Consider the following 23,819-nt stretch of genomic DNA (forward strand, 5'->3'; position numbering starts at 1 on the left):
TCTCTCCCCATTTTTCCCCATTTTCCCCCATTCTCTCACCGGTGTGGCTGCGCTTGTGCACCATGAGCACGCTGGGCCCGATGCAGCCCATCCCACACTCCGGAATCCCCAAATCCCCATTCCCACCTCCCAAATTTCCCATTTTCTCCCCGTTTTTTCCCATTTTCTCCCCGTTTTTTCCCATTTTTGCCGTTTTTTGCCCCGTTCTCTCACCGGTGTGGCTGCGCTTGTGCACCATGAGCACGTTGGGCCCGGTGCAGTCCATCCCACACTTCAATCCCATGGCTCTGACCCCATTCCCAGCTCCCAGAATTCCATTTTTTCCCGTTTTTCTCTCTTTTCTCCCCATTTTTCCCCATTTTCTCCCCGTTTTTTTTGATTTTTCCCCAATTCTCTCCCCGTTTTTTCCCATTTTTGCCGTTTTTTGCCCCGTTCTCTCACCGGTGTGGCAGCGCTTGTGCACCATGAGCACGTTGGGCCCGATGCAGCCCATCCCACACTTCAATCCCAAGGCTCTGACCCCATTCCCAGCTCCCAGAATCCCATTTTTCCCCATTTTTCCCTGTTTTCTCCCCGTTTTTTCCCATTTTCTCCCCGTTTTTTCCCATTTTTGCCGTTTTTTTGCCCTGTTCTCTCACCGGTGTGGCTGCGCTTGTGCACCATGAGCACGTTGGGCCCGATGCAGACCATCCCACACTTCAATCCCAAGGCTCAGACCCCATTCCCACCTCCCAAATTTCCCATTTTTTCCCCGTTTTTCCCTGTTTTTTCCCCATTTTTCCCTATTTTTTCCCCGTTTTTTCCCATTCTCTCCCCGTTTTTTCCCATTTTTGCCGTTTTTTTGCCCCGTTCTCTCACCGGTGTGGCTGCGCTTGTGCACCATGAGCACGCTGGGCCCGATGCAGACCATCCCACACTCCAGAATCCCCAAATCCCCATTCCCACCTCCCAAATTTCCCATTTTCTCCCCGTTTTTTTTTATTTTTTCCCATTTTCTCCCCGTTTTTTCCCATTTTTGCCGTTTTTTGCCCCGTTCTCTCACCGGTGTGGCTGCGCTTGTGCACCATGAGCACGTTGGGCCCGATGCAGCCCAACCCACACTTCAATCCCAAGGCTCAGACCCCATTCCCAGCTCCCAGAATCCCATTTTTTCCCCATTTTTCCCTGTTTTTTCCCCATTTTTCCCTATTTTCTCCCCATTTTTTCCCATTTTCTCCCCGTTTTTTCCCATTTTTGCCGTTTTTTGCCCCGTTCTCTCACCGGTGTGGCTGCGCTTGTGCACCATGAGCACGTTGGGCCCGATGCAGACCATCCCACACACGTCACACTTGAGCTTGCCGTTGGGCAGGCGGATGCCGCCGGGCGAGTGCGGCTCCGGGAAGGGCTCCGGGAAGGGCTCGGGCAGGGAATCCTCGGGCAGCCCCTCCCGGCCCTCCCGGGAGCCCGGCCGGCCCTGGGACTCCTCGTCTGAGGACATCTCCACCTTGATGGAATTGGCTGGAACGGACCCGAAACGGGGTCAGGAGAGGGGGAGCGGGGAAAAAATGGGATGGGAGAGGGGAAAATTGGGTGGGAGAGGGGGAAATGGGGAAAATGGGATGGAATTCCTGGAGAAATGGGGTCAGGAGAGGGGGAATGGGATGGGAGAGGGGGAAATGGGGAAAAAATGGGATGGGAGAGGGGGAAATGGGGTGGGAGAGGGGGAAATGGGGTGGGAGAGGGGGAAATGGGGAAAATGGGATGGAATTCCTGGAAAAACGGGGTCAGGAGAGGGGGAGTGGGATGGGAATGAGATGGGAGAGGGAAAAAATGGGATGGGAGATGGGAAAATGGGATGAGGAAAGGGGGAATGGGATGGGGAGAGGGGAAATTGGGATGGGAGAGGGGGAAATGGGATGGAATTCCCAGAGAAATGGGGTCAGGAGAGGGAAAAATGGGATGGGGAGAGGGAGAAATGGGATGGGAGAGGGGAAAATGGGGTGGGAGAGGGGAAAATGGGGAAAGTGGGATGGAATTCCTGGAGAAACGGGGTCAGGAGAGGGGGAGTGGGATGGGAATGGGATGGGAGAGGGAAAAAATGGGATGGGAGAGGGGAAAATGGGATGGGAGAGGGAGAAATGGGGTCAGGAGAGGGGAAAATGGGATGGGGAGAGGGGAAAATGGGGAAAAAATGGGATGGGAGTGGGAAAATGGGGTCAGGAGAGGGGGAATGGGACAGGGAATGGGATGGGAGAGGGAGAAATGGGGTCAGGAGAGGGGAAAATGGGGTGGGGAAAGGGGAAAATGGGATGGAATTCCTGGAGAAATGGGGTCAGGAGAGGGGGAATGGGATGGGAATGGGATGGGAGAGGGAAAAATGGGATGGGAGAGGGAGAAATGGGGAAAATGGGATGGAATTCCTGGAGAAACGGGGTCAGGAGAGGGGGAGTGGGATGGGAGAGGGGAAATGGGGTCAGGAGAGGGGAAATTCCAGGATGGGAAGAGGGAAAATGGGATAGGGAGAAGGGAAATGGGGAAAATGGGATCAGGAGAGGGAGAAATGGGATGGGGAAAGGGGGAAATGGGGTGGGGAGAGGAAAACTGGGATGGAATTCCCAGAGAAATGGGGTCAGGAGAGGGGAAAATGGGATGGGGAGAGGGAAATTGGGATGGAATTCCTGGAGAAATGGGGTCAGGAGAGGGAAAAATGGGATGGGGAGAGGGGAAATTCCAGGATGGGAAGAGGAAAAATGGGGTCAGGAGAGGGGAAATGGGAGAGAAGAAATGGGGAGAGGGGAAATGGGGGAAAATGGGATGGGAAAAGGGAAAATTCCGGGATGGGAAGAAGGAAAAGGGGATGGGAAGAGAGGATAAATGGGGAAAATGGGAATGGGAGAGGGAAATTGGGATGGAATTCCCAGAGAAATGGGGCCAGGAGAGAGGAAAATGGGATGGGGAGAGGGGAAATGGGAGAGAGGAAATGGGGAGAGGGGAAATGGGGGAAAATGGGATGGGAAGAGGGAAAATTCCGGGATGGGAAGAGGGAAAAGGGGATGGGAAGAGAGGAAATTGGGGAAAAATGGGATGGGAGAGGGAAATTGGGATGGAATTCCCAAAGAAATGGGGTCAGGAGAGGGAAAAATGGGGAAAATGGGATGGGGAGAGGGAAATTGGGATGGAATTCCCAGAGAAATGGGGTCAGGAGAGGGAAAAAATGGGGAAAATGGGATGGGAAGAGGGAAAATTCCAGGACTGGAAGAGGGAAAATGGGATGGGGAGAGAGGAAATTGGGGAAAAATGGGATCAGGAGAGGGGAAAATGGGGGAAAAATGGGATGGGAGAGGGGAAAATGGGATGGGGAGAGGGAAAATGGGGTGGAATTCCCAAAGGAATGGGGTCAGGAGAGGGGAAATGGGAGAGAAGAAATGGGGAGAGGGGAAATGGGGGAAAATGGGATGGGAAGAGGGAAAATTCCGGGATGGGAAGAGGGAAAAGGGGATGGGAAGCGAGGATAAATGGGGAAAAATGGGATGGGAGAGGGAAATTGGGATGGAATTCCCAGAGAAATGGGGTCAGGAGAGGGAAAAATGGGGAAAATGGGAATGGGAGAGGGAAATTGGGATGGAATTCCCAGAGAAATGGGGTCAGGAGAGGGAAAAAATGGGGAAAATTGAATGGGAAGAGGGAAAATTCCAGGACTGGAAGAGGGAAAATGGGATGGGGAGAGAGGAAATTGGGGAAAAATGGGATCAGGAGAGGGGAAAATGGGGAAAAACTGGGATGGGAGAGGGAAAAATGGGATGGGGAGAGGGAAAATGGGGTGGAATTCCCAAAGGAATGGGGTCAGGAGAGGGGGAATGGGAGAGAAGAAATGGGGAGAGGGGAAATGGGGGAAAATGGGATGGGAAGAGGGAAGATTCCGGGATGGGAAGAGGGAAAATGGGATGGGAAGAGAAGATAAATGGGGAAAATGGGAATGGGAGAGGGAAAATGGGATGGAATTCCCAGAGAAATGGGGTCAGGAGAGGGAAAAATGGGGAAAATGGGATGGGGAGAGGGAAATTGGGATGGAATTCCCAGAGAAATGGATTCAGGAGAGAGGAAAATGGGATGGGGAGAGGGGAAATGGGAAAAATGGGATGGGGAGAGGGGAGAATGGGGTCAGGAGAGCAGAAATGGGGTGGGGAGAGGGGGACTGGGATGGAATTCCCAGAGAAATGGGGTCAGGAGAGGGAAAAAATGGGGAAAATGGGATGGGAAGAGGGAAAATTCCAGGACTGGAAGAGGGAAAATGGGAAGGGGAGAGAGGAAACTGGGGAAAAATGGGAATGGGAGAGGGGAAAATGGGGAAAAAATGGGATGGGAGAGGGAAAAATGGGATGGGGAGAGGGAAAATGGGGTGGAATTCCCAAAGGAATGGGGTCAGGAGAGGGGAAATGGGAGAGAAGAAATGGGGAGAGGGGAAATGGGGGAAAATGGGATGGGAAGAGGGAAAATTCCGGGATGGGAAGAGGGAAAATGGGATGGGAAGAGAGGATAAATGGGGAAAAATGGGAATGGGAGAGGGAAAATGGGATGGAATTCCCAGAGAAATTGGGTCAGGAGAGGGAAAATGGGATGGAATTCCCAGAGAAATGAGGTCAGGAGAGGGAAAAATGGGGAAAATGGGATGGGGAGAGGGAAATTGGGATGGAATTCCCAGAGAAATGGGGTCAGGAGAGAGGAAAATGGGATGGGGAGAGGGGAAATGGGGTCAGGAGAGCAGAAATGGGGTGGGGAAAGGGGGAATGGGATGGAATTCCCAGAGAAATGGGGCCAGGAGAGGGAAAAAATGGGGAAAATGGGATGGGAAGAGGGAAAATTCCAGGACTGGAAGAGGGAAAATGGGATGGGGAGAGAGGAAATTGGGGAAAAATGGGATCAGGAGAGGGGAAAATGGGGAAAAAGTGGGATGGGAGAGGGGAAAAATGGGATGGGGAGAGGGAAAATGGGGTGGAATTCCCAAAGGAATGGGGTCAGGAGAGGGGAATGGGATAAGAGGGAAAATTCCAGGGATGGGAAAATGGGAAAAAATCCAGGGGAGGGGGAAGGGAAGCAGGGGAGGGGGTTGGGAGGCAGGGCCTCCATTCCTCCCCTGCAGCTTTTCCCTGGAATTCTGGCCGGGATCCTGCCCCTCCCCCACCCTTCCCACGGTTTTTAGGGAATTTTTCCCCCCCTCTGGAATGTGGGAATTCCCAGGAATTGGGGAGGGGTCACATTCCAGAGGGATTGTCCCACATTCCAGAGGTTCCAGTCTCAAATTTCAGAGCTCCTGGGGCTCCTCCAGCACAGGGAAATAAAAAAGGGCTGGGAAAGAATTCCCAGAGAATTCCCAGAGAATTCCCAAAGAATTCCCAGAGCATTCCCAGAGAATTCCCAAAGAATTCCCAGAGAATTCCCAGAGCATTCCCAAAGAATTCCCAGAGAATTCCCAGAGAATTCCCAGAGAATTCCCAAAGAATTCCCAGAGCATTCCCAAAGAATTCCCAAAGAATTCCCAAAGAATTCCCAGAGCATTCCCAGAGCATTCCCAGAGAATTCCCAGAGAATTCCCAAAGAAATCCCAAAGAATTCCCAGAGCATTCCCAAAGAATTCCCAGAGAATTCCCAAAGAATTCCCAGAGCATTCCCAAAGAATTCCCACAGAATTCCCAGAGAATTCCCAAAGCATTCCCAGAGAACTCCCAAAGAATTCCCAAAGAATTCCCAGAGAATTCCCAAAGAATTCCCAAAGAATTCCCAGAGCATTCCCAGAGAATTCCCAGAGAACTCCCAAAGAATTCCCAAAGAATTCCCAGATAATTCCCAAAGAATTCCCAAAGAATTCCCAGAGCATTCCCAGAGAATTCCCAGAGCATTCCCAAAGAATTCCCAAAGAATTCCCAGAGCATTCCCAGAGAATTCCCAGAGCATTCCCAAAGAATTCCCAAAGAATTCCCAGAGAATTCCCAGAGAATTCCCAGAGAATTCCCAAAGAATTCCCAAAGAATTCCCAGAGCATTCCCAAAGAATTCCCAAATAATTCCCAGAGAATTCCCAAAGAATTCCCAGAGAATTCCCAAAGAATTCCCAAAGAATTCCCAGAGCATTCCCAAAGAATTCCCAGAGAATTCCCAGAGAACTCCCAAAGAATTCCCAAAGAATTCCCAGATAATTCCCAGATAATTCCCAGAGAATTCCCAGAGAATTCCCAGAGAATTCCCAGAGAATTCCCAGAGCATTCCCAGAGAATTCCCAAAGAATTCCCAGAGAATTCCCAGATAATTCCCAGAGAATTCCCAAAGAATTCCCAAAGAATTCCCAGAGAATTCCCAGAGCATTCCCAAAGAATTCCCAGAGCATTCCCAGAGAATTCCCAGAGAATTCCCAAAGAATTCCCAAAGAATTCCCAGAGAATTCCCAGAGAATTCCCAAAGAATTCCCAAAGAATTCCCAGAGAATTCCCAAAGAATTCCCAAAGAATTCCCAGAGCATTCCCAAAGAATTCCCAGAGAATTCCCAAAGAATTCCCAAAGAATTCCCAAAGAATTCCCAGAGAATTCCCAGAGAATTCTCAGAGAATTCCCAGAGCATTCCCAGAGAATTCCCAGAGCATTCCCAAAGAATTCCCAGAGAATTCCCAGAGAATTCCCAGAGAATTCCCAAAGAATTCCCAGAGAATTCCCAGAGCATTCCCAGAGAATTCCCAAAGAATTCCCAGAGAATTCCCAGAGCATTCCCAGAGAATTCCCAGAGAATTCCCAAAGAATTCCCAGAGAATTCCCAGAGAATTCCCAGAGAATTCCCAGAGAATTCCAGGGATTTCTGCTCCAGAAACCCCAAAATTTGGGATGGATCCCACCCCAATCCTGGAGTTTGGGATTGAATTTTTGGGGGAATTTTTGGGAATTTTCTGGGAGCATTTGGGGGATATTTTGGGAATATTTTTGGGAATGTTCTGGGAATTTTGGGGAATATATTTGGAATATTCTGGGAATATTTTGGGAATTCTGTGACTATTTTGGGGATATTTTGGGAATATATTTGGAATATTCTGGGGATATTTTGGGACTATTTAGGGAACATTTTTGGGGAATATTCTGGGAAGTTTGGGAATGTTTTTAGGAATATTTTTGAGAATATTCTGGGAATATTTTGGGGATATGTTGGGAGTATTTGGGACATATTTTGGGAATATTCTGGGAATGTTTTGGGAATATATTTGGAATATTCTGGGAATATTTTGAGATTATTCTGGGGACATTTTGGGAATATTTAGGGAATATTTTTGGGAATATTCTGGGGATATTTTGGGAATATTTTTGGAATATTCTGGGAATATTTTGAGATTATTCTGGGGACATTTTAGGAATATTTAGGGAATATTTTTGGGAATATTCTGGGGATATTTTGGGAATATTTTTGGAATATTCTGGGAATATTTTGGGAGTATCTTTGAGATATTCTGGGGATATCTTGGGGATATTTTTGGAATATTTAGGAAATATTCTTGGGAATATTCTGGGAATTTTGGGGATATTCTGGGGATATTCTGGGAATATCTTTGGAATATTCTGGGGATATTTTGGGAACATTTTGGGAATATTTTTGGGACTATTCTGAGGATATTCTGGGAATATTTTGGGGATATCTTTGGAATATTCTGGGAATTTTTGGGGAATTTTCTGGGACTACTTTGGGGAAATTTTGGGAATATTTTTTGGGAATATTCTGAGGATATTCTGGGAATATTTTGGGGATATCTTTGGAATATTCTGGGAATATTTGGGGAATTTTCTGGGACTATTTTGGGGAAATTTTGTGAATATTTTTTGGGAATATTTTGGGACTATTTTGGGAATATTCTGGGAATACCTTTGTAATATTCTGGGAATATTTAGGAGATATTTTAGGAATATTTAGGGAATATTCTTGGGAATATTCTGGAAATTCTGGGAATATTTTTGGAATATTCTGGGAATATTTTGAGATTATTCTGGGGATATTTTGGGAATATTTAGGGAATATTTTTGGGAATATTTAGGGAATATTTGGGGGAATATTCTGGAAATTCTGGGAATATTTTTGGAATATTCTGTGAATATTTTGGGGAGATCTTGGGAATATTCTGGGGATATTTAGGGGATATTTTGGGGATATTTTGGGGGGATTTTGGGAATTCTGGGATACTCACCAGGGGAGCGTGGGGACGAGCGGGGGCTGGGGGGGCTCCGGGCCGCCCCTCCCCCCACGGCCGAGTGGAATTCCTGCTCCAGGGGGGAATCCCCACGGCCTGGGGAAAAACAGGGAAAAAAAACTGGGATGGAGCCTGGGAATTCCCATCCTGAGCCCTGCTGGGGGTGGGCAGGGGCTGGGGCTGGGATCCCCCCATTCCCGATCCCAAAATCCCCTGGATTTGGGAATTCTCCCCATTCCTGATCCCAAAATCCTCCTGGATTTGGGAATTCTCCCCATTCCTGATCCCCCCAAAATCCTACACCTGGATTTGGGAATTCCCCCCATTTCTGATCCCAAAATCCCCCTGGATTTGGGAATTCTCCCCAAAATCCTACACCTGGATTTGGGAATTCTCCCTATTCCCACACCTGGATCTGGGATTTGTTCCCATTCCCAATCCCAAAATCCCCCTGGATTTGGGAATTCTCCCCAAAATCCTACACCTGGATTTGGGAATTCTCCCCATTCCTGATCCCCCTAAAATCCTCCCGGATTTGGGAATTCTCCCCAAAATCCTACACCTGGATTTGGGAATTCTCCCCATTCCTGACCCCAAAATTCCCTGGATTTGGGAATTCTCCCCAAAATCCTACACCTGGATTTGGGAATTCTCCCCATTCCTGATCCCAAAATCCCCTGGATTTGGGAATTCTCCCCAAAATACTACACCTGGATTTGGGAATTCTCCCCAAAATACTACACCTGGATTTGGGAATTCTCCCCATTCCCGATCCCAAAATCCCCCTGGATTTGGGAATTCTCCCCAAAATCCTACATCTGGATTTGGGAATTCTCCCCATTCCTGATCCCCCCAAAATCCTACACCTGGATTTGGGAATTCTCCCCAAAATCCTACACCTGGATTTGGGAATTCTCCCCATTCCTGATCCCAAAATCCCCCTGGATTTGGGAATTCTCCCCAAAGTCCTACACCTGGATTTGGGAATTCTCCCCCTTCCTGATCCCAAAATTCCCTGGATTTGGGAATTCTCCCCTTTCCTGATCCCAAAATCCCCCTGGATTTGGGAATTCCCCCCAAAATCCTACACCTGGATTTGGGAATTCTCCCCATTCCCACACCTGGATCTGGGATTTGTTCCCATTCCCAATCCCAAAATCCCCCTGGATTTGGGAATTCCCCCAAAATCCCCCTGGATTTGGGAATTCCCCCCAAAATCCCCCTGGATTTGGGAATTCTCCCCATTTCTGATCCCAAAATCCCCCTGGATTTGGGAATTCCCCCCATTCCCAATCAAGGACTGGTATTTAAGTCCAGAGGGGAATCCCAGATCCCAAACTCCCCCTGGATTTGGGAATTCCCCCCATTTCTGATCCCACAATTTCTTGGATTTGGGAATCCCCCCCATTCCCCCCCCTGGATCTGGGATTTGTTCCCATTCCCAATCCCAGGGATCCAAAGGGATCCCAATTCCCCAGATCCCTCCCCTGCTCTAGGGGTTCCTCTTTCCCAGGATCTGGAATTCCCAAATTTCCTCCCCCATCCCAAATCTCCACCCCCCCGTCCCAACCCCAAATTTCCTTTCCCAAATCCTACATTTTCCCCCATCCCAAATTCCCTCCCCCATCCCAAAATTCCCCCTGATCCCAAATTTCGTCCCCCCAATCCCAAATTCTGATCCCAAATCCCTCCCCATCCCAAATTCCTTCCCCCATCCCAATTTCCCCTGATCCCAAATTTCCTCCCCCCAATCCCAAATTCTGATCCCAAATCCCCCCATCCCAAATTTGCCCCAATCCCAAATTCTGATCCCAAATTTCCTCCCCCCAATCCTAAATCCCCCCAATCCCAAATTCCCCCAACCCCAAATTTCCTCCTCCACCCCAAATTCTGATCCCAAAATTCCCCCAATCCCAAATTTCCCCAACCCCATCCCAAATTTTCCCCAACCCAAATTCTGATCCCAAATTTGCTTTCCCCAATCCCAAATTCCCTCCCCCACCCCAAATCCCCCATCCCAAATTTCCCCTGATTCCAAATTCCCCCAATCCCAAATCCCCTCCCCCAAACCCAAATTCTGATCCCAAATCCCCCCATCCCAAATTTGTCCTTGATCCCAAATTCCCTCCCCCCCAAACCCAAATTCCTCTCCTGATCCCAAATTTCCTCCCCCAATCCCAAATTCCCTCCCCCATCCCAAAATTCCCCCGATCCCAAATTCTGATCCCAAATCCCCCCATCCTAAATTCCCTCCCCACCCCAATCCCCTCCCCCAGATCCCAAATCCCAATCCCAAATCCCCCCAATCCCAAACTCTGATCCCAAATTTCCCCCAATCCCAAATTCCCCCATCCTAAATTCTCATCCCAAATTCCCCCAATCCCAAATTCCTCTCCTCAGCCAAAATTCTGATCCCAGATTCCCTCCCCCATCCCAAATTCCCTCAATCCCAAATTTCCTCCTCCCAATCCCAAATTCTGATCCCAAATCCCAAATCCCCCCAATCCCAAATTCTGATCCCAAATTTCCCCCAATCCCAAATTCTGATCTCAATTCCCTCCCCCATCCCAAATTTCCTCCCCCATCCCCAATTCCCCCAATCCCAAATCCCCTCCCCCCAATCCCAAAGTCTGATCCCAAATCCTCCCGAATCCCAAATCCCCTCTCCCCGATCCCAAATCCTGATCCCAAATCCCCTCCCCCGATCCCAAATCCCGATCCCAAATCCCGATCCCAAATTTTCTCCTCCCAATTCCAAATCCCGATCCCAAATCCCCTCCCCGATCCCAAATTCTGATCCCAAATCCCCCCGAATCCCAAATCCCCTCCCCCCATCCCAAATCCCCTCCCCCCGATCCCAAATCCCGATCCCAAATCCCCTCCCCCCGATCCCAAATCCCGATCCCAAATCCCCTCCTCCCGATCCCAAATCCCGATCCCAAATCCCCTCCTCCCGATCCCAAATCCTGATCCCAAATCCCCATCCCAATCCCAAATCCTGATCCCAAATCCCCTCCTCCCAATCCCAAATCCCGATCCCAAATCCCCTCCCCCGATCCCAAATCCCCATCCCAAATCCCGATCCCAAATTTTCTCCTCCCAATCCCAAATCCCCTCCCCCCGATCCCAAATCCCGATCCCAAATCCCCATCCCAAATCCCCATCCCAAATCCCCTCCCCCGATCCCAAATCCCCATCCCAAATCCCGATCCCAAATCCCCTCCCCCGATCCCAAATCCCCATCCCAAATCCCCTCCCCCGATCCCAAATCCCGATCCCAAATCCCCATCCCAAATCCCCATCCCAAATCCCCATCCCAAATCCCCTCCCCCGATCCCAAATCCCCTCCCCCGATCCCAAATCCCGATCCCAAATCCCCATCCCAAATCCCCATCCCAAATCCCCATCCCAAATCCTGATCCCAAATCCCCTCCCCCCATCCCAAATCCCCATCCCAATCCCAAATCCCCATCCCAAATCCCCTCCCCCGATCCCAAATCCCCATCCCAAATCCCCTCCCCCCGCCCCTCCCCCCGGCCCCTCCTGCCGTGGGAACATTCGGAATTTCGGGATGGAAAATTCCCCCCGAGCAGCAGCAGCAGCAGCTGGGAATGAGATTTCCAAACTTTTCCGGCCCAGCTGGAATTTTTGGCCGGGGGAGAAAATCTCCCTGGGAGTTTCCCAAACATTCCCAAACTCTGGCGGGGAGGGGGAGGGGAGGGGTTGGAAAATTCCCAAATTCCCGGGAAAAGCCTGGGAAAGGCCGGGAGGAGCCGTTCCCACTCCTGGGGAATGTTGGGAATGTTGATCCCGGGGGAGCTGGGGGAGGGGGCCTGGAAATTCCGGATATTCCAGGGGACAATCCCGGGACAAAACTGGGAGGATTTAGGGCTGGGGTTTTGCTGGTTTGGGAATTCAGGAATTGCCAAATTCCCGAAGTGAGATCCCCAATTTCCCCTCAGGAATGATCCCAAAATATCCCCAAATTCCCTCCAGAATGATTCCTAAATATCCCCAAATTCCCCTCCAGAATTATCCCTAAATATCCCCAAATTCCCCCCTAGAATTATCCCTAAATATCCCCTTATTCCCCTTCAGAATTATCCCTAAATATCCCCAAATTCCCTCCCAGAATTATCCCTAAATATCCCCTTATTCCCCTTCAGAATTATCCCTAAATATCCCCAAATTCCCCTCCAGAATTATCCCAAAATATCCCCAAATCCCCCTCCAAAATTATCCCAAAATATCCCCAAATTCCCCTTCAGAATTATCCCTAAATATCCCCAAATTCCCTCCCAGAATTATCCCTAAATCTCCCTCCAGAATTATCCCAAAATATCCCCAAATTTCCTCCAGAATTTCCTAATTTTTCCTCTCCAGGACCCCCAAATTCCCTCCCAGAATTATCCCAAAATAGCCCCAAATCCCCCTCCAGAATTCCCAAATTCTTCCTCTCCAGGACCCCCAAATTCCCCTCCAGAATTACCCCAAAATATCCCCAAATTCCCTCCCAGAATTATCCCTAAATCTCCCTCCAGAATTATCCCAAAATAGCCCCAAATCCCCTCCAGAATTCCCAAATTTTCCCTCTCCAGGACCCCCAAATCCCCCTCCAGAATTCCCAAATCTCTCCTCTCCATTATCCCCAAATCCCCCTCCAGAATTATCCCAAAATATCCCCAATTCCCCTCCAGAATTATCCCTAAATATCCCCAAATCCCCCTCCAGAGTTATCCCTAAATATCCCCAAATTCCCTCCCAGAATTATCCCTAAATCCCCCTCCAGAATTATCCCAAAATATCCCCAAATCCCCCTCCAGAATTCCCAAATTTTTCCTCTCCAGGACCCCCAAATTCCCCTCCAGAATTATCCCAAAATATCCCCAAATTCCCTCCCAGAATGATCCCAAAATATCCCCAAATCCTCCTCCAGAATTCCCAAATCTCTCCTCTCCATTATCCCCAAATCCCCCTCTGGAATTATCCCTAAATATCCCCAAATCCCCCTCCAGAATTCCCTAATTTTTCCTCTCCAGGACCCCCAAATTCCCCCCCAGAATTATCCCAAAATATCCCCAAATCTCCTTCCAAAATTCCCAAATTTTTCCTCTCCACGATCCCTAAATCCCCCTCCAGAATTCCCAAAATTTTCCTCTCCAGAATTCCCAAATTTCCCTCTCCAGGACCCCCAAATCCCCTCTCCAAAATTCCCAAATTTTTCCTCTCCATGATCCCCAAATCCCTCTCCAGGATCCCTAAATTCCCCTCCAGAATTCCCAAATTTTTCCTCTCCAGGATCCTCAAACCCCCCTCCAAAATTCCCAAATTTTTCTCTCCAGAATTCCCAAATTTCCCCCTGGAGCTGGATCTGACTCCTCTATCCCTGGACAGGGAATCCCCAAATTCCCCAAATTCCCCAATTTTTCTCTGGAGCTGATCCAGGGGCAAATCCCAAATCCCCAAAAATCCCAAAAATCCCCAAAATCCCTTGGGATGATCCCAGAGCCTCATCCCGACCCCACCTGGATCAGATCTGACCCCAAGGGCTTTTTCCCATAAAAAAAAGGAAATTCCAGGACCCCGAATCCACCCCAGGATCCCAAATCCACCCCAGGACCCCCAAATCCCATCCCAGGATCCCCAAATCCCATCCCAGGATTCCCAAATCCCATCCCAGGATCCCCAAATCCCATCCCAGGACCCCCAAATCCATTCCAGGATCCCCCAAATCCATCCCAGGATTCCCAAATCCCATCCCAGGATCCCAAATCCATCCCAGGATCCCAAATCCCATCCCAGGATCCCCAAATCCATCCCAGGATGCCCAAATCCCATCCCAGGATCCCAAATCCCACCCCAGGATCCCCAAATCCCATCCCAGGATCCCCCAAATCCATCCCAGGATCCCAAATCCCATCCCAGGACCCCCAAATCCCATCCCAGGATCCCCCAAATCCCATCCCAGGATCCCAAATCCATCCCAGGACCCCCAAATCCCATCCTAGGATCCCAAATCCCATCCCAGGATCCCCCAAATCCATCCCAGGATCGCAAATCCCATCCCAGGACCCCCAAATCCCATCCCAGGATCCCAAATCTACCCCAGGTTCCCCAAATCCATCCCAGGACCCCCCAAATCCATCCCAGGATCCCCCAAATCCATCCCAGGACCCCCAAATCCCATCCCAGGATCCCCCAAATCCATCCCAGGACCCCCAAATCCATCCCAGGATTCCCAAATCCCATCCCAGGATCCCAAATCACATCCCAGGATCCCCAAATCCCACCCCAGGACCCCAAATCCCATCCCAGGACTCCCAGATCCATCCCAGGATCCCCAAATCCATCCCAGGACCCCAAATCCACCCCGGGACCCGAAATCCATCCCAGGACCCCAAATCCCATCCCAGGATCCCAAATCCATCCCAGGATCCCCAAATCCCATCCCAGGATCCCCCAAATCCCATCCCAGGATCCCCCAAATCCATCCCAGGATCCCCCAAATCCATCCCAGGATCCCCCAAATCCATCCCAGGACCCCCCAAATCCATCCCAGGACCCCCAAATCCCACCCCAGGATCCCCAAATCCCATCCCAGGATCCCAAATCCACCCCAGGACCCCCAAATCCATCCCAGGACCCCAAATCTCATCCCAGGATCCCAAATCCCATCCCAGGATCCCCAAATCCATCTCATGATCCCAAATCCCATCCCAGGATCCCCCAAATCCCATCCCAGGACCCCAAATCCCATCCCAGGATCCCCCAAATCCATCCCAGGATCCCCCAAATCCATCCCAGGACCCCAAATCCATCTCATGATCCCCAAATCCCATCCCAGGACCCCAAATCCATCCCAGGATCCCCCAAATCCATCCCAGGATCCCAAATCCATCCCAGGACCCCCAAATCCCATCCTAGGATCCCAAATCCCATCCCAGGATCCCCCAAATCCCATCCCAGGATCCCAAATCCCATCACAGGACCCCAAATCCATCCCAGGATCCCCCAAATCCCATCCCAGGACCCCAAATCCATCCCAGGACCCCAAATCCCACCCCAGGATCCCAAATCCCATCCCAGGATCCCCCAAATCCATCCCAGGACCCCAAATCCACCCTAGGACCCCAAATCCCATCCCAGGACCCCAAATCCCATCTCTGACCATTCCAGGGGCAAATCCCAAATCCCCAAAATCCCAAAAATCCCCAAAATCCCCCAAATCCCTGGGACCAACCCTTGGGATGATCCCAGAGCCTCCTCCCGACCCCACCCGACTCTGTGGGAATTTCCCACCCAGGACAGGGAATTCCAGAGTTCCTAAATCCCCTCCAGAGCTGTTCCAGGGGCAAATCCCAAAATCCCAAAAATCCCCAAAATCCCAAAAATCCCCAAATCCCAAAAATCCCAAATCCCTGGGAATGGGAGCAGAGAGAGCCTTGGGATGATCCCAGAGCCTCACACCGACCCCACCTGGATCAGATCTGACCCCAAGGGATCTTTCCCATGGAAAAGGGGAATTCCAGGATCCCCAAATCCCATCCCAGGATCCCTAAATCCCATCTCTGACTGTCCAGGGGCAAATCCCAAATCCCAAAAATCCCCAAAATCCCTGGGTCAATCTTTAGGATGATCCCAAAGCCTCACCCCGATCCCACCCGGCTCTGAGCTGACCCCAAGAGCTTTTTCCCATGGAAAAGGGAAATTCCAGGATCCCTAATTTCCATTTCTGGCTCTCCAGGGGCAAATCCCAAATCCCAAAAATCCCAAAAATCCCAAAAATCCCAAAAATCCCAAAAATCCCTGGGACCGACCTTTAGGAATCTCCCCGAGCCTCACCCCGATCCCACCCAGCTCTGAGCCGACCCCAAGGGCTTTTTCCCATGGAAAAGGGAAATTCCAGGATCCCTGAATTCCATTTCTGGCTGTCCAGGGGCAAATCCCAAATCCCAAAAATCCCCAAAATCCCTGGGTCAATCTTTGGGATGATCCCAGAGCCTCACCCCGATCCCACCCGGCTCTGAGCCGACCCCAAGGGCTTCTTCCCATGGAAAAGGGAAATTCCAGGATCCCTAATTTCCATTTCTGGCTATCCAGGGGCAAATCCCAAATCCCAAATATCCCAAAAACCCCAAAAATCCCTGGGACCGACCTTTAGGAATCTCCCAGAGCCTCACCCCGATCCCACCCGGCTCTGAGCTGACCCCAAGGGCTTTTTCCCATGGAAAAGGGAAATTCCAAGATCACTAAATTCCATCTCTGGCTGTCCAGGGGCAAATCCCAAATCCCAAATATCCCAAAAATCCCAAAAATCCTAAAAAAATCCCCAGGACCGACCTTTAGGAATCTCCCAGAGCCTCACCCCGATCCCACCCGGCTCTGAGCCGACCCCAAGAGCTTTTTCCCATGGAAAAGGGAAATTCCAGGATCCCTGAATTCCATTTCTGACTGTCCAGGGGCAAATCCCAAATCCCAAAAATCCCAAAAATCCCTGGGACCGACCTTTAGGAATCTCCTGCAGCCTCATCCCGCTCTCAGCTCGCTCCACTCCCGAGCCCGACAATTCCAGCAGCCCCAAATCCCCAAATCCCGGAGGCGCTCCGGGAATCTCCGGCTCCTCCCAAATCCCTAAATCCCTAAATCCCACCCCGGGGAGTGGCCAAAAGCTCTCCCGCTTTTCCCTCCTCCCTCATTCCAGCCGGGAATTCCTGAAATCCCTTTTTCCCGGAGTTGGGTCGGTTGGGAGGGGGGAGGGTGGATATTTGGGGAGGGGGGTTTTGGGGTCGTACCTTGCGGGAGGAATCCCGCGGATCCCTGGATCGGGATTCCCGGGAAGCAGCGCGGGATCCCCGCGGGGCGCAGGGCGGCGCTGGCCGGGCGCACGCAGCCGCTCACCTTCCAGGAAGAGCAGATTCCTGGAATCCAGGGAAAATCCAGCTCAGGAATGGCAGAGGGAGGGGAGGAGGAGGAGTGGGAATGTGGGGAGGGAGGAGGGACAGCCCAGATTTCTGTGGGATCCCAGATTTCTGTGGGGTTGGAATGGGAAATGAGGCATTCCCAAAAGGCAGGAACTGGGAACGGAGCCGGGAATCGCTCCGGGAATGGGAGAGGAAGGGAGGAGGAGGGATTGGAATGTGGGAATGTGGGAATGGCTCGGGGCAGGCGTGGGATCCCGGATTTCTGTGGGATCCCAGGATTTTACTGGGATCCCAGAGTTTTAGGGGGGTTGGGATGGGGAATGGGGCATTCCCAAAAGGCAGGAACTGGGAATGGAGCTGGGGATGGGGTTGGGAATGGGAGGGGAGGAGGGAGAGGGACTGGAATGTGGGAATGTGGGAATGTGGGGAGGGAGGAGGGAGGGATCCCAGATTTCTGGGGGATCCCAGATTTTAGGGGGATCCCAGAGTTTTAGTGGGGTTGGAATGGGAAATGGGGCATTCCCAAAAGCCGGGAACTGGGAATGGAGCCGGGAATGGCAGAGGGAGGGGAGGAGGAGGAGTGGGAATGTGGGGAGGGAGGAGGGACAGCCCAGATTTCTGTGGGATCCCAGATTTCTGTGGGATCCCAGATTTCTGTGGGGTTGGAATGGGAAATGAGGCATTCCCAAAAGGCAGGAACTGGGAACGGAGCCGGGAATCGCTCCGGGAATGGGAGAGGAAGGGAGGAGGAGGGATTGGAATGTGGGAATGTGGGAATGGCTCGGGGCAGGCGTGGGATCCCGGATTTCTGTGGGATCCCAGGATTTCTGTGAAATCCCAGATTTCTGTGGGATCCCAGAGTTTTAGGGGGGTTGGGATGGGAAATGGGGCATTCCCAAAAGGCAGGAACTGGGAATGGGGCCGGGAATGGGAGAGGAGGGGAGGAGGAGGAGTGGGAATGTGGGGAGGGAGGAGGGACAGCCCAGATTTCTGTGGGATCCCGGATTTCTGTGGGATCCCAGATTTCTGAGGGGTTGGAATGGGAAATGAGGCATTCCCAAAAGGCAGGAACTGGGAACGGAGCCGGGAATCGCTCCGGGAATGGGAGAGGAAGGGAGGAGGAGGGATTGGAATGTGGGAATGTGGGAATGGCTCGGGGCAGGCGTGGGATCCCGGATTTCTGTGGGATCCCAGGATTTCTGTGAAATCCCAGATTTCTGTGGGATCCCCGAGTTTTAGGGGGGTTGGGATGGGAAATGGGGAATGGGGCATTCCCAAAAGGCAGGAACTGGGAATGGAGCCGGGAATGGGGCTGGGAATGGGAGGGGAGGAGGGAGAGGGACTGGAATGTGGGAATGTGGGGAGGGAGGAGGGAGGAGGGAGGGATCCCAGATTTCTGGGGGATCCCAGATTTTAGGGGGATCCCAGAGTTTTAGTGGGGTTGGGATGGGAAATGGGGCATTCCCAAAAGCCGGGAACTGGGAATGGAGCCGGGAATGGGAGAGGAGGGGAGGAGGAGGAGTGGGAATGTGGGGAGGGAGGAGGGACAGCCCAGATTTCTGTGGGATCCCAGATTTCTGTGGGATCCCAGATTTCTGAGGGGTTGGAATGGGAAATGAGGCATTCCCAAAAGGCAGGAACTGGGAACGGAGCCGGGAATCGCTCCGGGAATGGGAGAGGAAGGGAGGAGGAGGGATTGGAATGTGGGAATGTGGGAATGGCTCGGGGCAGGCGTGGGATCCCGGATTTCTGTGGGATCCCAGGATTTTACTGGGATCCCAGAGTTTTAGGGGGGTTGGGATGGGAAATGGGGAATGGGGCATTCCCAAAAGGCAGGAACTGGGAATGGAGCCGGGAATGGGGCTGGGAATGGGAGGGGAGGAGGGAGATGGGCTGGAATGTGGGAATGTGGGGAGGGAGGAGGGAGGAGGGAGGGATCCCAGATTTCTGGGGGATCCCAGATTTTAGGGGGATCCCAGAGTTTTAGTGGGGTTGGAATGGGAAATGGGGGAATGGGGCATTCCCAAAAGGCAGGAACTGGGAATGGAGCCGGGAATGGGGCTGGGAATGGCAGAGGGAGGGGAGGAGGAGGAGTGGGAATGTGGGGAGGGAGGAGGGACAGCCCAGATTTCTGTGGGATCCCAGATTTCTGAGGGGTTGGAATGGGAAATGAGGCATTCCCAAAAGGCAGGAACTGGGAACGGAGCCGGGAATCGCTCCGGGAATGGGAGAGGAAGGGAGGAGGAGGGATTGGAATGTGGGAATGTGGGAATGGCTCGGGGCAGGCGTGGGATCCCGGATTTCTGTGGGATCCCAGGATTTCTGTGAAATCCCAGATTTCTGTGGGATCCCCGAGTTTTAGGGGGGTTGGGATGGGAAATGGGGAATGGGGCATTCCCAAAAGGCAGGAACTGGGAATGGAGCCGGGAATGGGGCTGGGAATGGGAGGGGAGGAGGGAGAGGGACTGGAATGTGGGAATGTGGGGAGGGAGGAGGGAGGAGGGAGGGATCCCAGATTTCTGGGGGATCCCAGATTTTAGGGGGATCCCAGAGTTTTAGTGGGGTTGGGATGGGAAATGGGGCATTCCCAAAAGCCGGGAACTGGGAATGGAGCCGGGAATGGGAGAGGAGGGGAGGAGGAGGAGTGGGAATGTGGGGAGGGAGGAGGGACAGCCCAGATTTCTGTGGGATCCCAGATTTCTGTGGGATCCCAGATTTCTGAGGGGTTGGAATGGGAAATGAGGCATTCCCAAAAGGCAGGAACTGGGAACGGAGCCGGGAATCGCTCCGGGAATGGGAGAGGAAGGGAGGAGGAGGGATTGGAATGTGGGAATGTGGGAATGGCTCGGGGCAGGCGTGGGATCCCGGATTTCTGTGGGATCCCAGGATTTTACTGGGATCCCAGAGTTTTAGGGGGGTTGGGATGGGAAATGGGGAATGGGGCATTCCCAAAAGGCAGGAACTGGGAATGGAGCCGGGAATGGGGCTGGGAATGGGAGGGGAGGAGGGAGAGCGACTGGAATGTGGGAATGTGGGAATGTGGGGAGGGAGGAGGGAGGGATCCCAGATTTCTGGGGGATCCCAGATTTCTGTGGGGTGGGGATGGGAAATGAGGCATTCCCAAAAGGCAGGAACTGGGAACAGAACCAGGAATGGGAGAGGAAGGGAGGAGGAGGGATTGGAATGTGGGAATGTGGGAATGGCTCGGGGCAGGCGTGGGATCCCGGATTTCTGTGGGATCCCAGGATTTTACTGGGATATCCCAGATTTCTGTGGGATCCCAGAGTTTTAGGGGGGTTGGGATGGGAAATGGGGCATTCCCAAAAGGCAGGAACTGGGAATGGAGCCGGGAATGGGGTTGGGAATGGGAGGGGAGGAGGGAGAGCGACTGGAATGTGGGAATGTGGGGAGGGAGGAGGGAGGAGGGAGGGATCCCAGATTTCTGGGGGATCCCAGATTTTAGGGGGATCCCAGAGTTTTAGTGGGGTTGGAATGGGAAATGGGGCATTCCCAAAAAACAGGAACTGGGAATGGAGCCGGGAATGGCAGAGGGAGGGGAGGAGGAGGAGTGGGAATGTGGGGAGGGAGGAGGGACAGCCCAGATTTCTGTGGGATCCCAGATTTCTGTGGGATCCCAGATTTCTGTGGGGTGGGAATGGGAAATGAGGCATTCCCAAAAGGCAGGAACTGGGAACGGAGCCGGGAATCGCTCCGGGAATGGGAGAGGAAGGGAGGAGGAGGGATTGGAATGTGGGAATGTGGGAATGGCTCGGGGCAGGCGTGGGATCCCGGATTTCTGTGGGATCTCAGGATTTTACTGGGATATCCCAGATTTCTGTGGGATCCCAGAGTTTTAGGGGGGTTGGGATGGGAAATGGGGAATGGGGCATTCCCAAAAGGCAGGAACTGGGAATGGAGCCGGGAATGGGGCTGGGAATGGGAGGGGAGGAGGGAGAGCGACTGGAATGTGGGAATGTGGGGAGGGAGGAGGGAGGAGGGAGGGATCCCAGATTTCTGTGGGATCCCAGATTTTAGGGGGATCCCAGAGTTTTAGGGGGGTTGGGATGGGAAATGGGAAATGGGGCATTCCCAAAAGCCGGGAACTGGGAATGGAGCCGGGAATGGGAGAGGAGGGGAGGAGGAGGAGTGGGAATGTGGGGAGGGAGGAGGGACAGCCCAGATTTCTGTGGGATCCCAGGATTTCTGTGAAATCCCAGATTTCTGTGGGATCCCAGAGTTTTAGGGGGGTTGGGATGGGAAATGGGGAATGGAGCATTCCCAAAAGGCAGGAACTGGGAATGGAGCCGGGAATGGGGCTGGGAATGGGAGGGGAGGAGGGAGAGGGACTGGAATGTGGGAATGTGGGAATGTGGGGAGGGAGGAGGGAGGGATCCCAGATTTCTGGGGGATCCCAGATTTTAGGGGGATCCCAGAGTTTTAGGGGGGTTGGAATGGGAAATGGGGCATTCCCAAAAGCCGGGGAACTGGGAATGGAGCCGGGAATGGGGCTGGGAATGGCAGAGGGAGGGGAGGAGGAGGAGTGGGAATGTGGGGAGGGAGGAGGGACAGCCCAGATTTCTGTGGGATCCCAGATTTCTGTGGGGTGGGAATGGGAAATGAGGCATTCCCAAAAGGCAGGAACTGGGAACGGAGCCGGGAATCGCTCCGGGAATGGGAGAGGAAGGGAGGAGGAGGGATTGGAATGTGGGAATGTGGGAATGGCTCGGGGCAGGCATGGGATCCCGGATTTCTGTGGGATCCCAGGATTTTACTGGGATCCCAGAGTTTTAGGGGGGTTGGGATGGGAAATGGGGAATGGGGCATTCCCAAAAGGCAGGAACTGGGAATGGAACCGGGAATGGGGCTGGGAATGGGAGGGGAGGAGGGAGAGGGACTGGAATGTGGGAATGTGGGGAGGGAGGAGGGAGGAGGGAGGGATCCCAGATTTCTGGGGGATCCCAGATTTTAGGGGGATCCCAGAGTTTTAGTGGGGTTGGAATGGGAAATGGGGCATTCCCAAAAAACAGGAACTGGGAATGGAGCCGGGAATGGGGCTGGGAATGGCAGAGGGAGGGGAGGAGGAGGAGTGGGAATGTGGGGAGGGAGGAGGGACAGCCCAGATTTCTGTGGGATCCCAGATTTCTGTGGGATCCCAGATTTCTGTGGGGTTGGAATGGGAAATGAGGCATTCCCAAAAGGCAGGAACTGGGAACGGAGCCGGGAATCGCTCCGGGAATGGGAGAGGAAGGGAGGAGGAGGGATTGGAATGTGGGAATGTGGGAATGGCTCGGGGCAGGCGTGGGATCCCGGATTTCTGTGGGATCTCAGGATTTTACTGGGATATCCCAGATTTCTGTGGGATCCCAGAGTTTTAGGGGGGTTGGGATGGGAAATGGGGAATGGGGCATTCCCAAAAGGCAGGAACTGGGAATGGAGCCGGGAATGGGGCTGGGAATGGGAGGGGAGGAGGGAGAGCGACTGGAATGTGGGAATGTGGGGAGGGAGGAGGGAGGAGGGAGGGATCCCAGATTTCTGTGGGATCCCAGATTTTAGGGGGATCCCAGAAGTTTTATCTTTTTCTAGGGGGGTTGGGATGGGAAATGGGAAATGGGGCATTCCCAAAAGCCGGGAACTGGGAATGGAGCCGGGAATGGGAGAGGAGGGGAGGAGGAGGAGTGGGAATGTGGGGAGGGAGGAGGGACAGCCCAGATTTCTGTGGGATCCCAGGATTTCTGTGAAATCCCAGATTTCTGTGGGATCCCAGAGTTTTAGGGGGGTTGGGATGGGAAATGGGGAATGGAGCATTCCCAAAAGGCAGGAACTGGGAATGGAGCCGGGAATGGGGCTGGGAATGGGAGGGGAGGAGGGAGAGGGACTGGAATGTGGGAATGTGGGAATGTGGGGAGGGAGGAGGGAGGGATCCCAGATTTCTGGGGGATCCCAGATTTTAGGGGGATCCCAGAGTTTTAGGGGGGTTGGAATGGGAAATGGGGCATTCCCAAAAGCCGGGAACTGGGAATGGAGCCGGGAATGGGGCTGGGAATGGCAGAGGGAGGGGAGGAGGAGGAGTGGGAATGTGGGGAGGGAGGAGGGGACAGCCCAGATTTCTGTGGGATCCCAGATTTCTGTGGGGTGGGAATGGGAAATGAGGCATTCCCAAAAGGCAGGAACTGGGAACGGAGCCGGGAATCGCTCCGGGAATGGGAGAGGAAGGGAGGAGGAGGGATTGGAATGTGGGAATGTGGGAATGGCTCGGGGCAGGCATGGGATCCCGGATTTCTGTGGGATCCCAGGATTTTACTGGGATCCCAGAGTTTTAGGGGGGTTGGGATGGGAAATGGGGAATGGGGCATTCCCAAAAGGCAGGAACTGGGAATGGAACCGGGAATGGGGCTGGGAATGGGAGGGGAGGAGGGAGAGGGACTGGAATGTGGGAATGTGGGGAGGGAGGAGGGAGGAGGGAGGGATCCCAGATTTCTGGGGGATCCCAGATTTTAGGGGGATCCCAGAGTTTTAGTGGGGTTGGAATGGGAAATGGGGCATTCCCAAAAAACAGGAACTGGGAATGGAGCCGGGAATGGGGCTGGGAATGGCAGAGGGAGGGGAGGAGGAGGAGTGGGAATGTGGGGAGGGAGGAGGGACAGCCCAGATTTCTGTGGGATCCCAGATTTCTGTGGGATCCCAGATTTCTGTGGGGTTGGAAT

The 23,819-nt window shown here is 52.5% G+C and overlaps 1 protein-coding gene across 1 annotated transcript in view; it reads right to left on the bottom strand.

Annotated features, from left to right (window-relative positions):
* The window catches only part of IKZF4 (IKAROS family zinc finger 4), a 57,271-nt gene that overhangs the window by 27,648 nt on the left and 5,804 nt on the right, over positions 1-23,819 (bottom strand). The window contains exons 2-4 of the mRNA XM_059871817.1: positions 16,987-17,112; positions 8,192-8,290; positions 1,261-1,497 (exon numbers count right to left, since the gene is read on the bottom strand). Coding sequence (XP_059727800.1) covers positions 1,261-1,497; positions 8,192-8,290; positions 16,987-17,112 — 462 coding nt within the window. The remainder of the gene's footprint in view (positions 1-1,260; positions 1,498-8,191; positions 8,291-16,986; positions 17,113-23,819) is intronic.

The sequence above is a fragment of the Haemorhous mexicanus genome, chromosome 33 (genome assembly GCF_027477595.1).
Source record: "Haemorhous mexicanus isolate bHaeMex1 chromosome 33, bHaeMex1.pri, whole genome shotgun sequence".
NCBI classification, from domain to species: Eukaryota; Metazoa; Chordata; class Aves; order Passeriformes; family Fringillidae; genus Haemorhous; species Haemorhous mexicanus.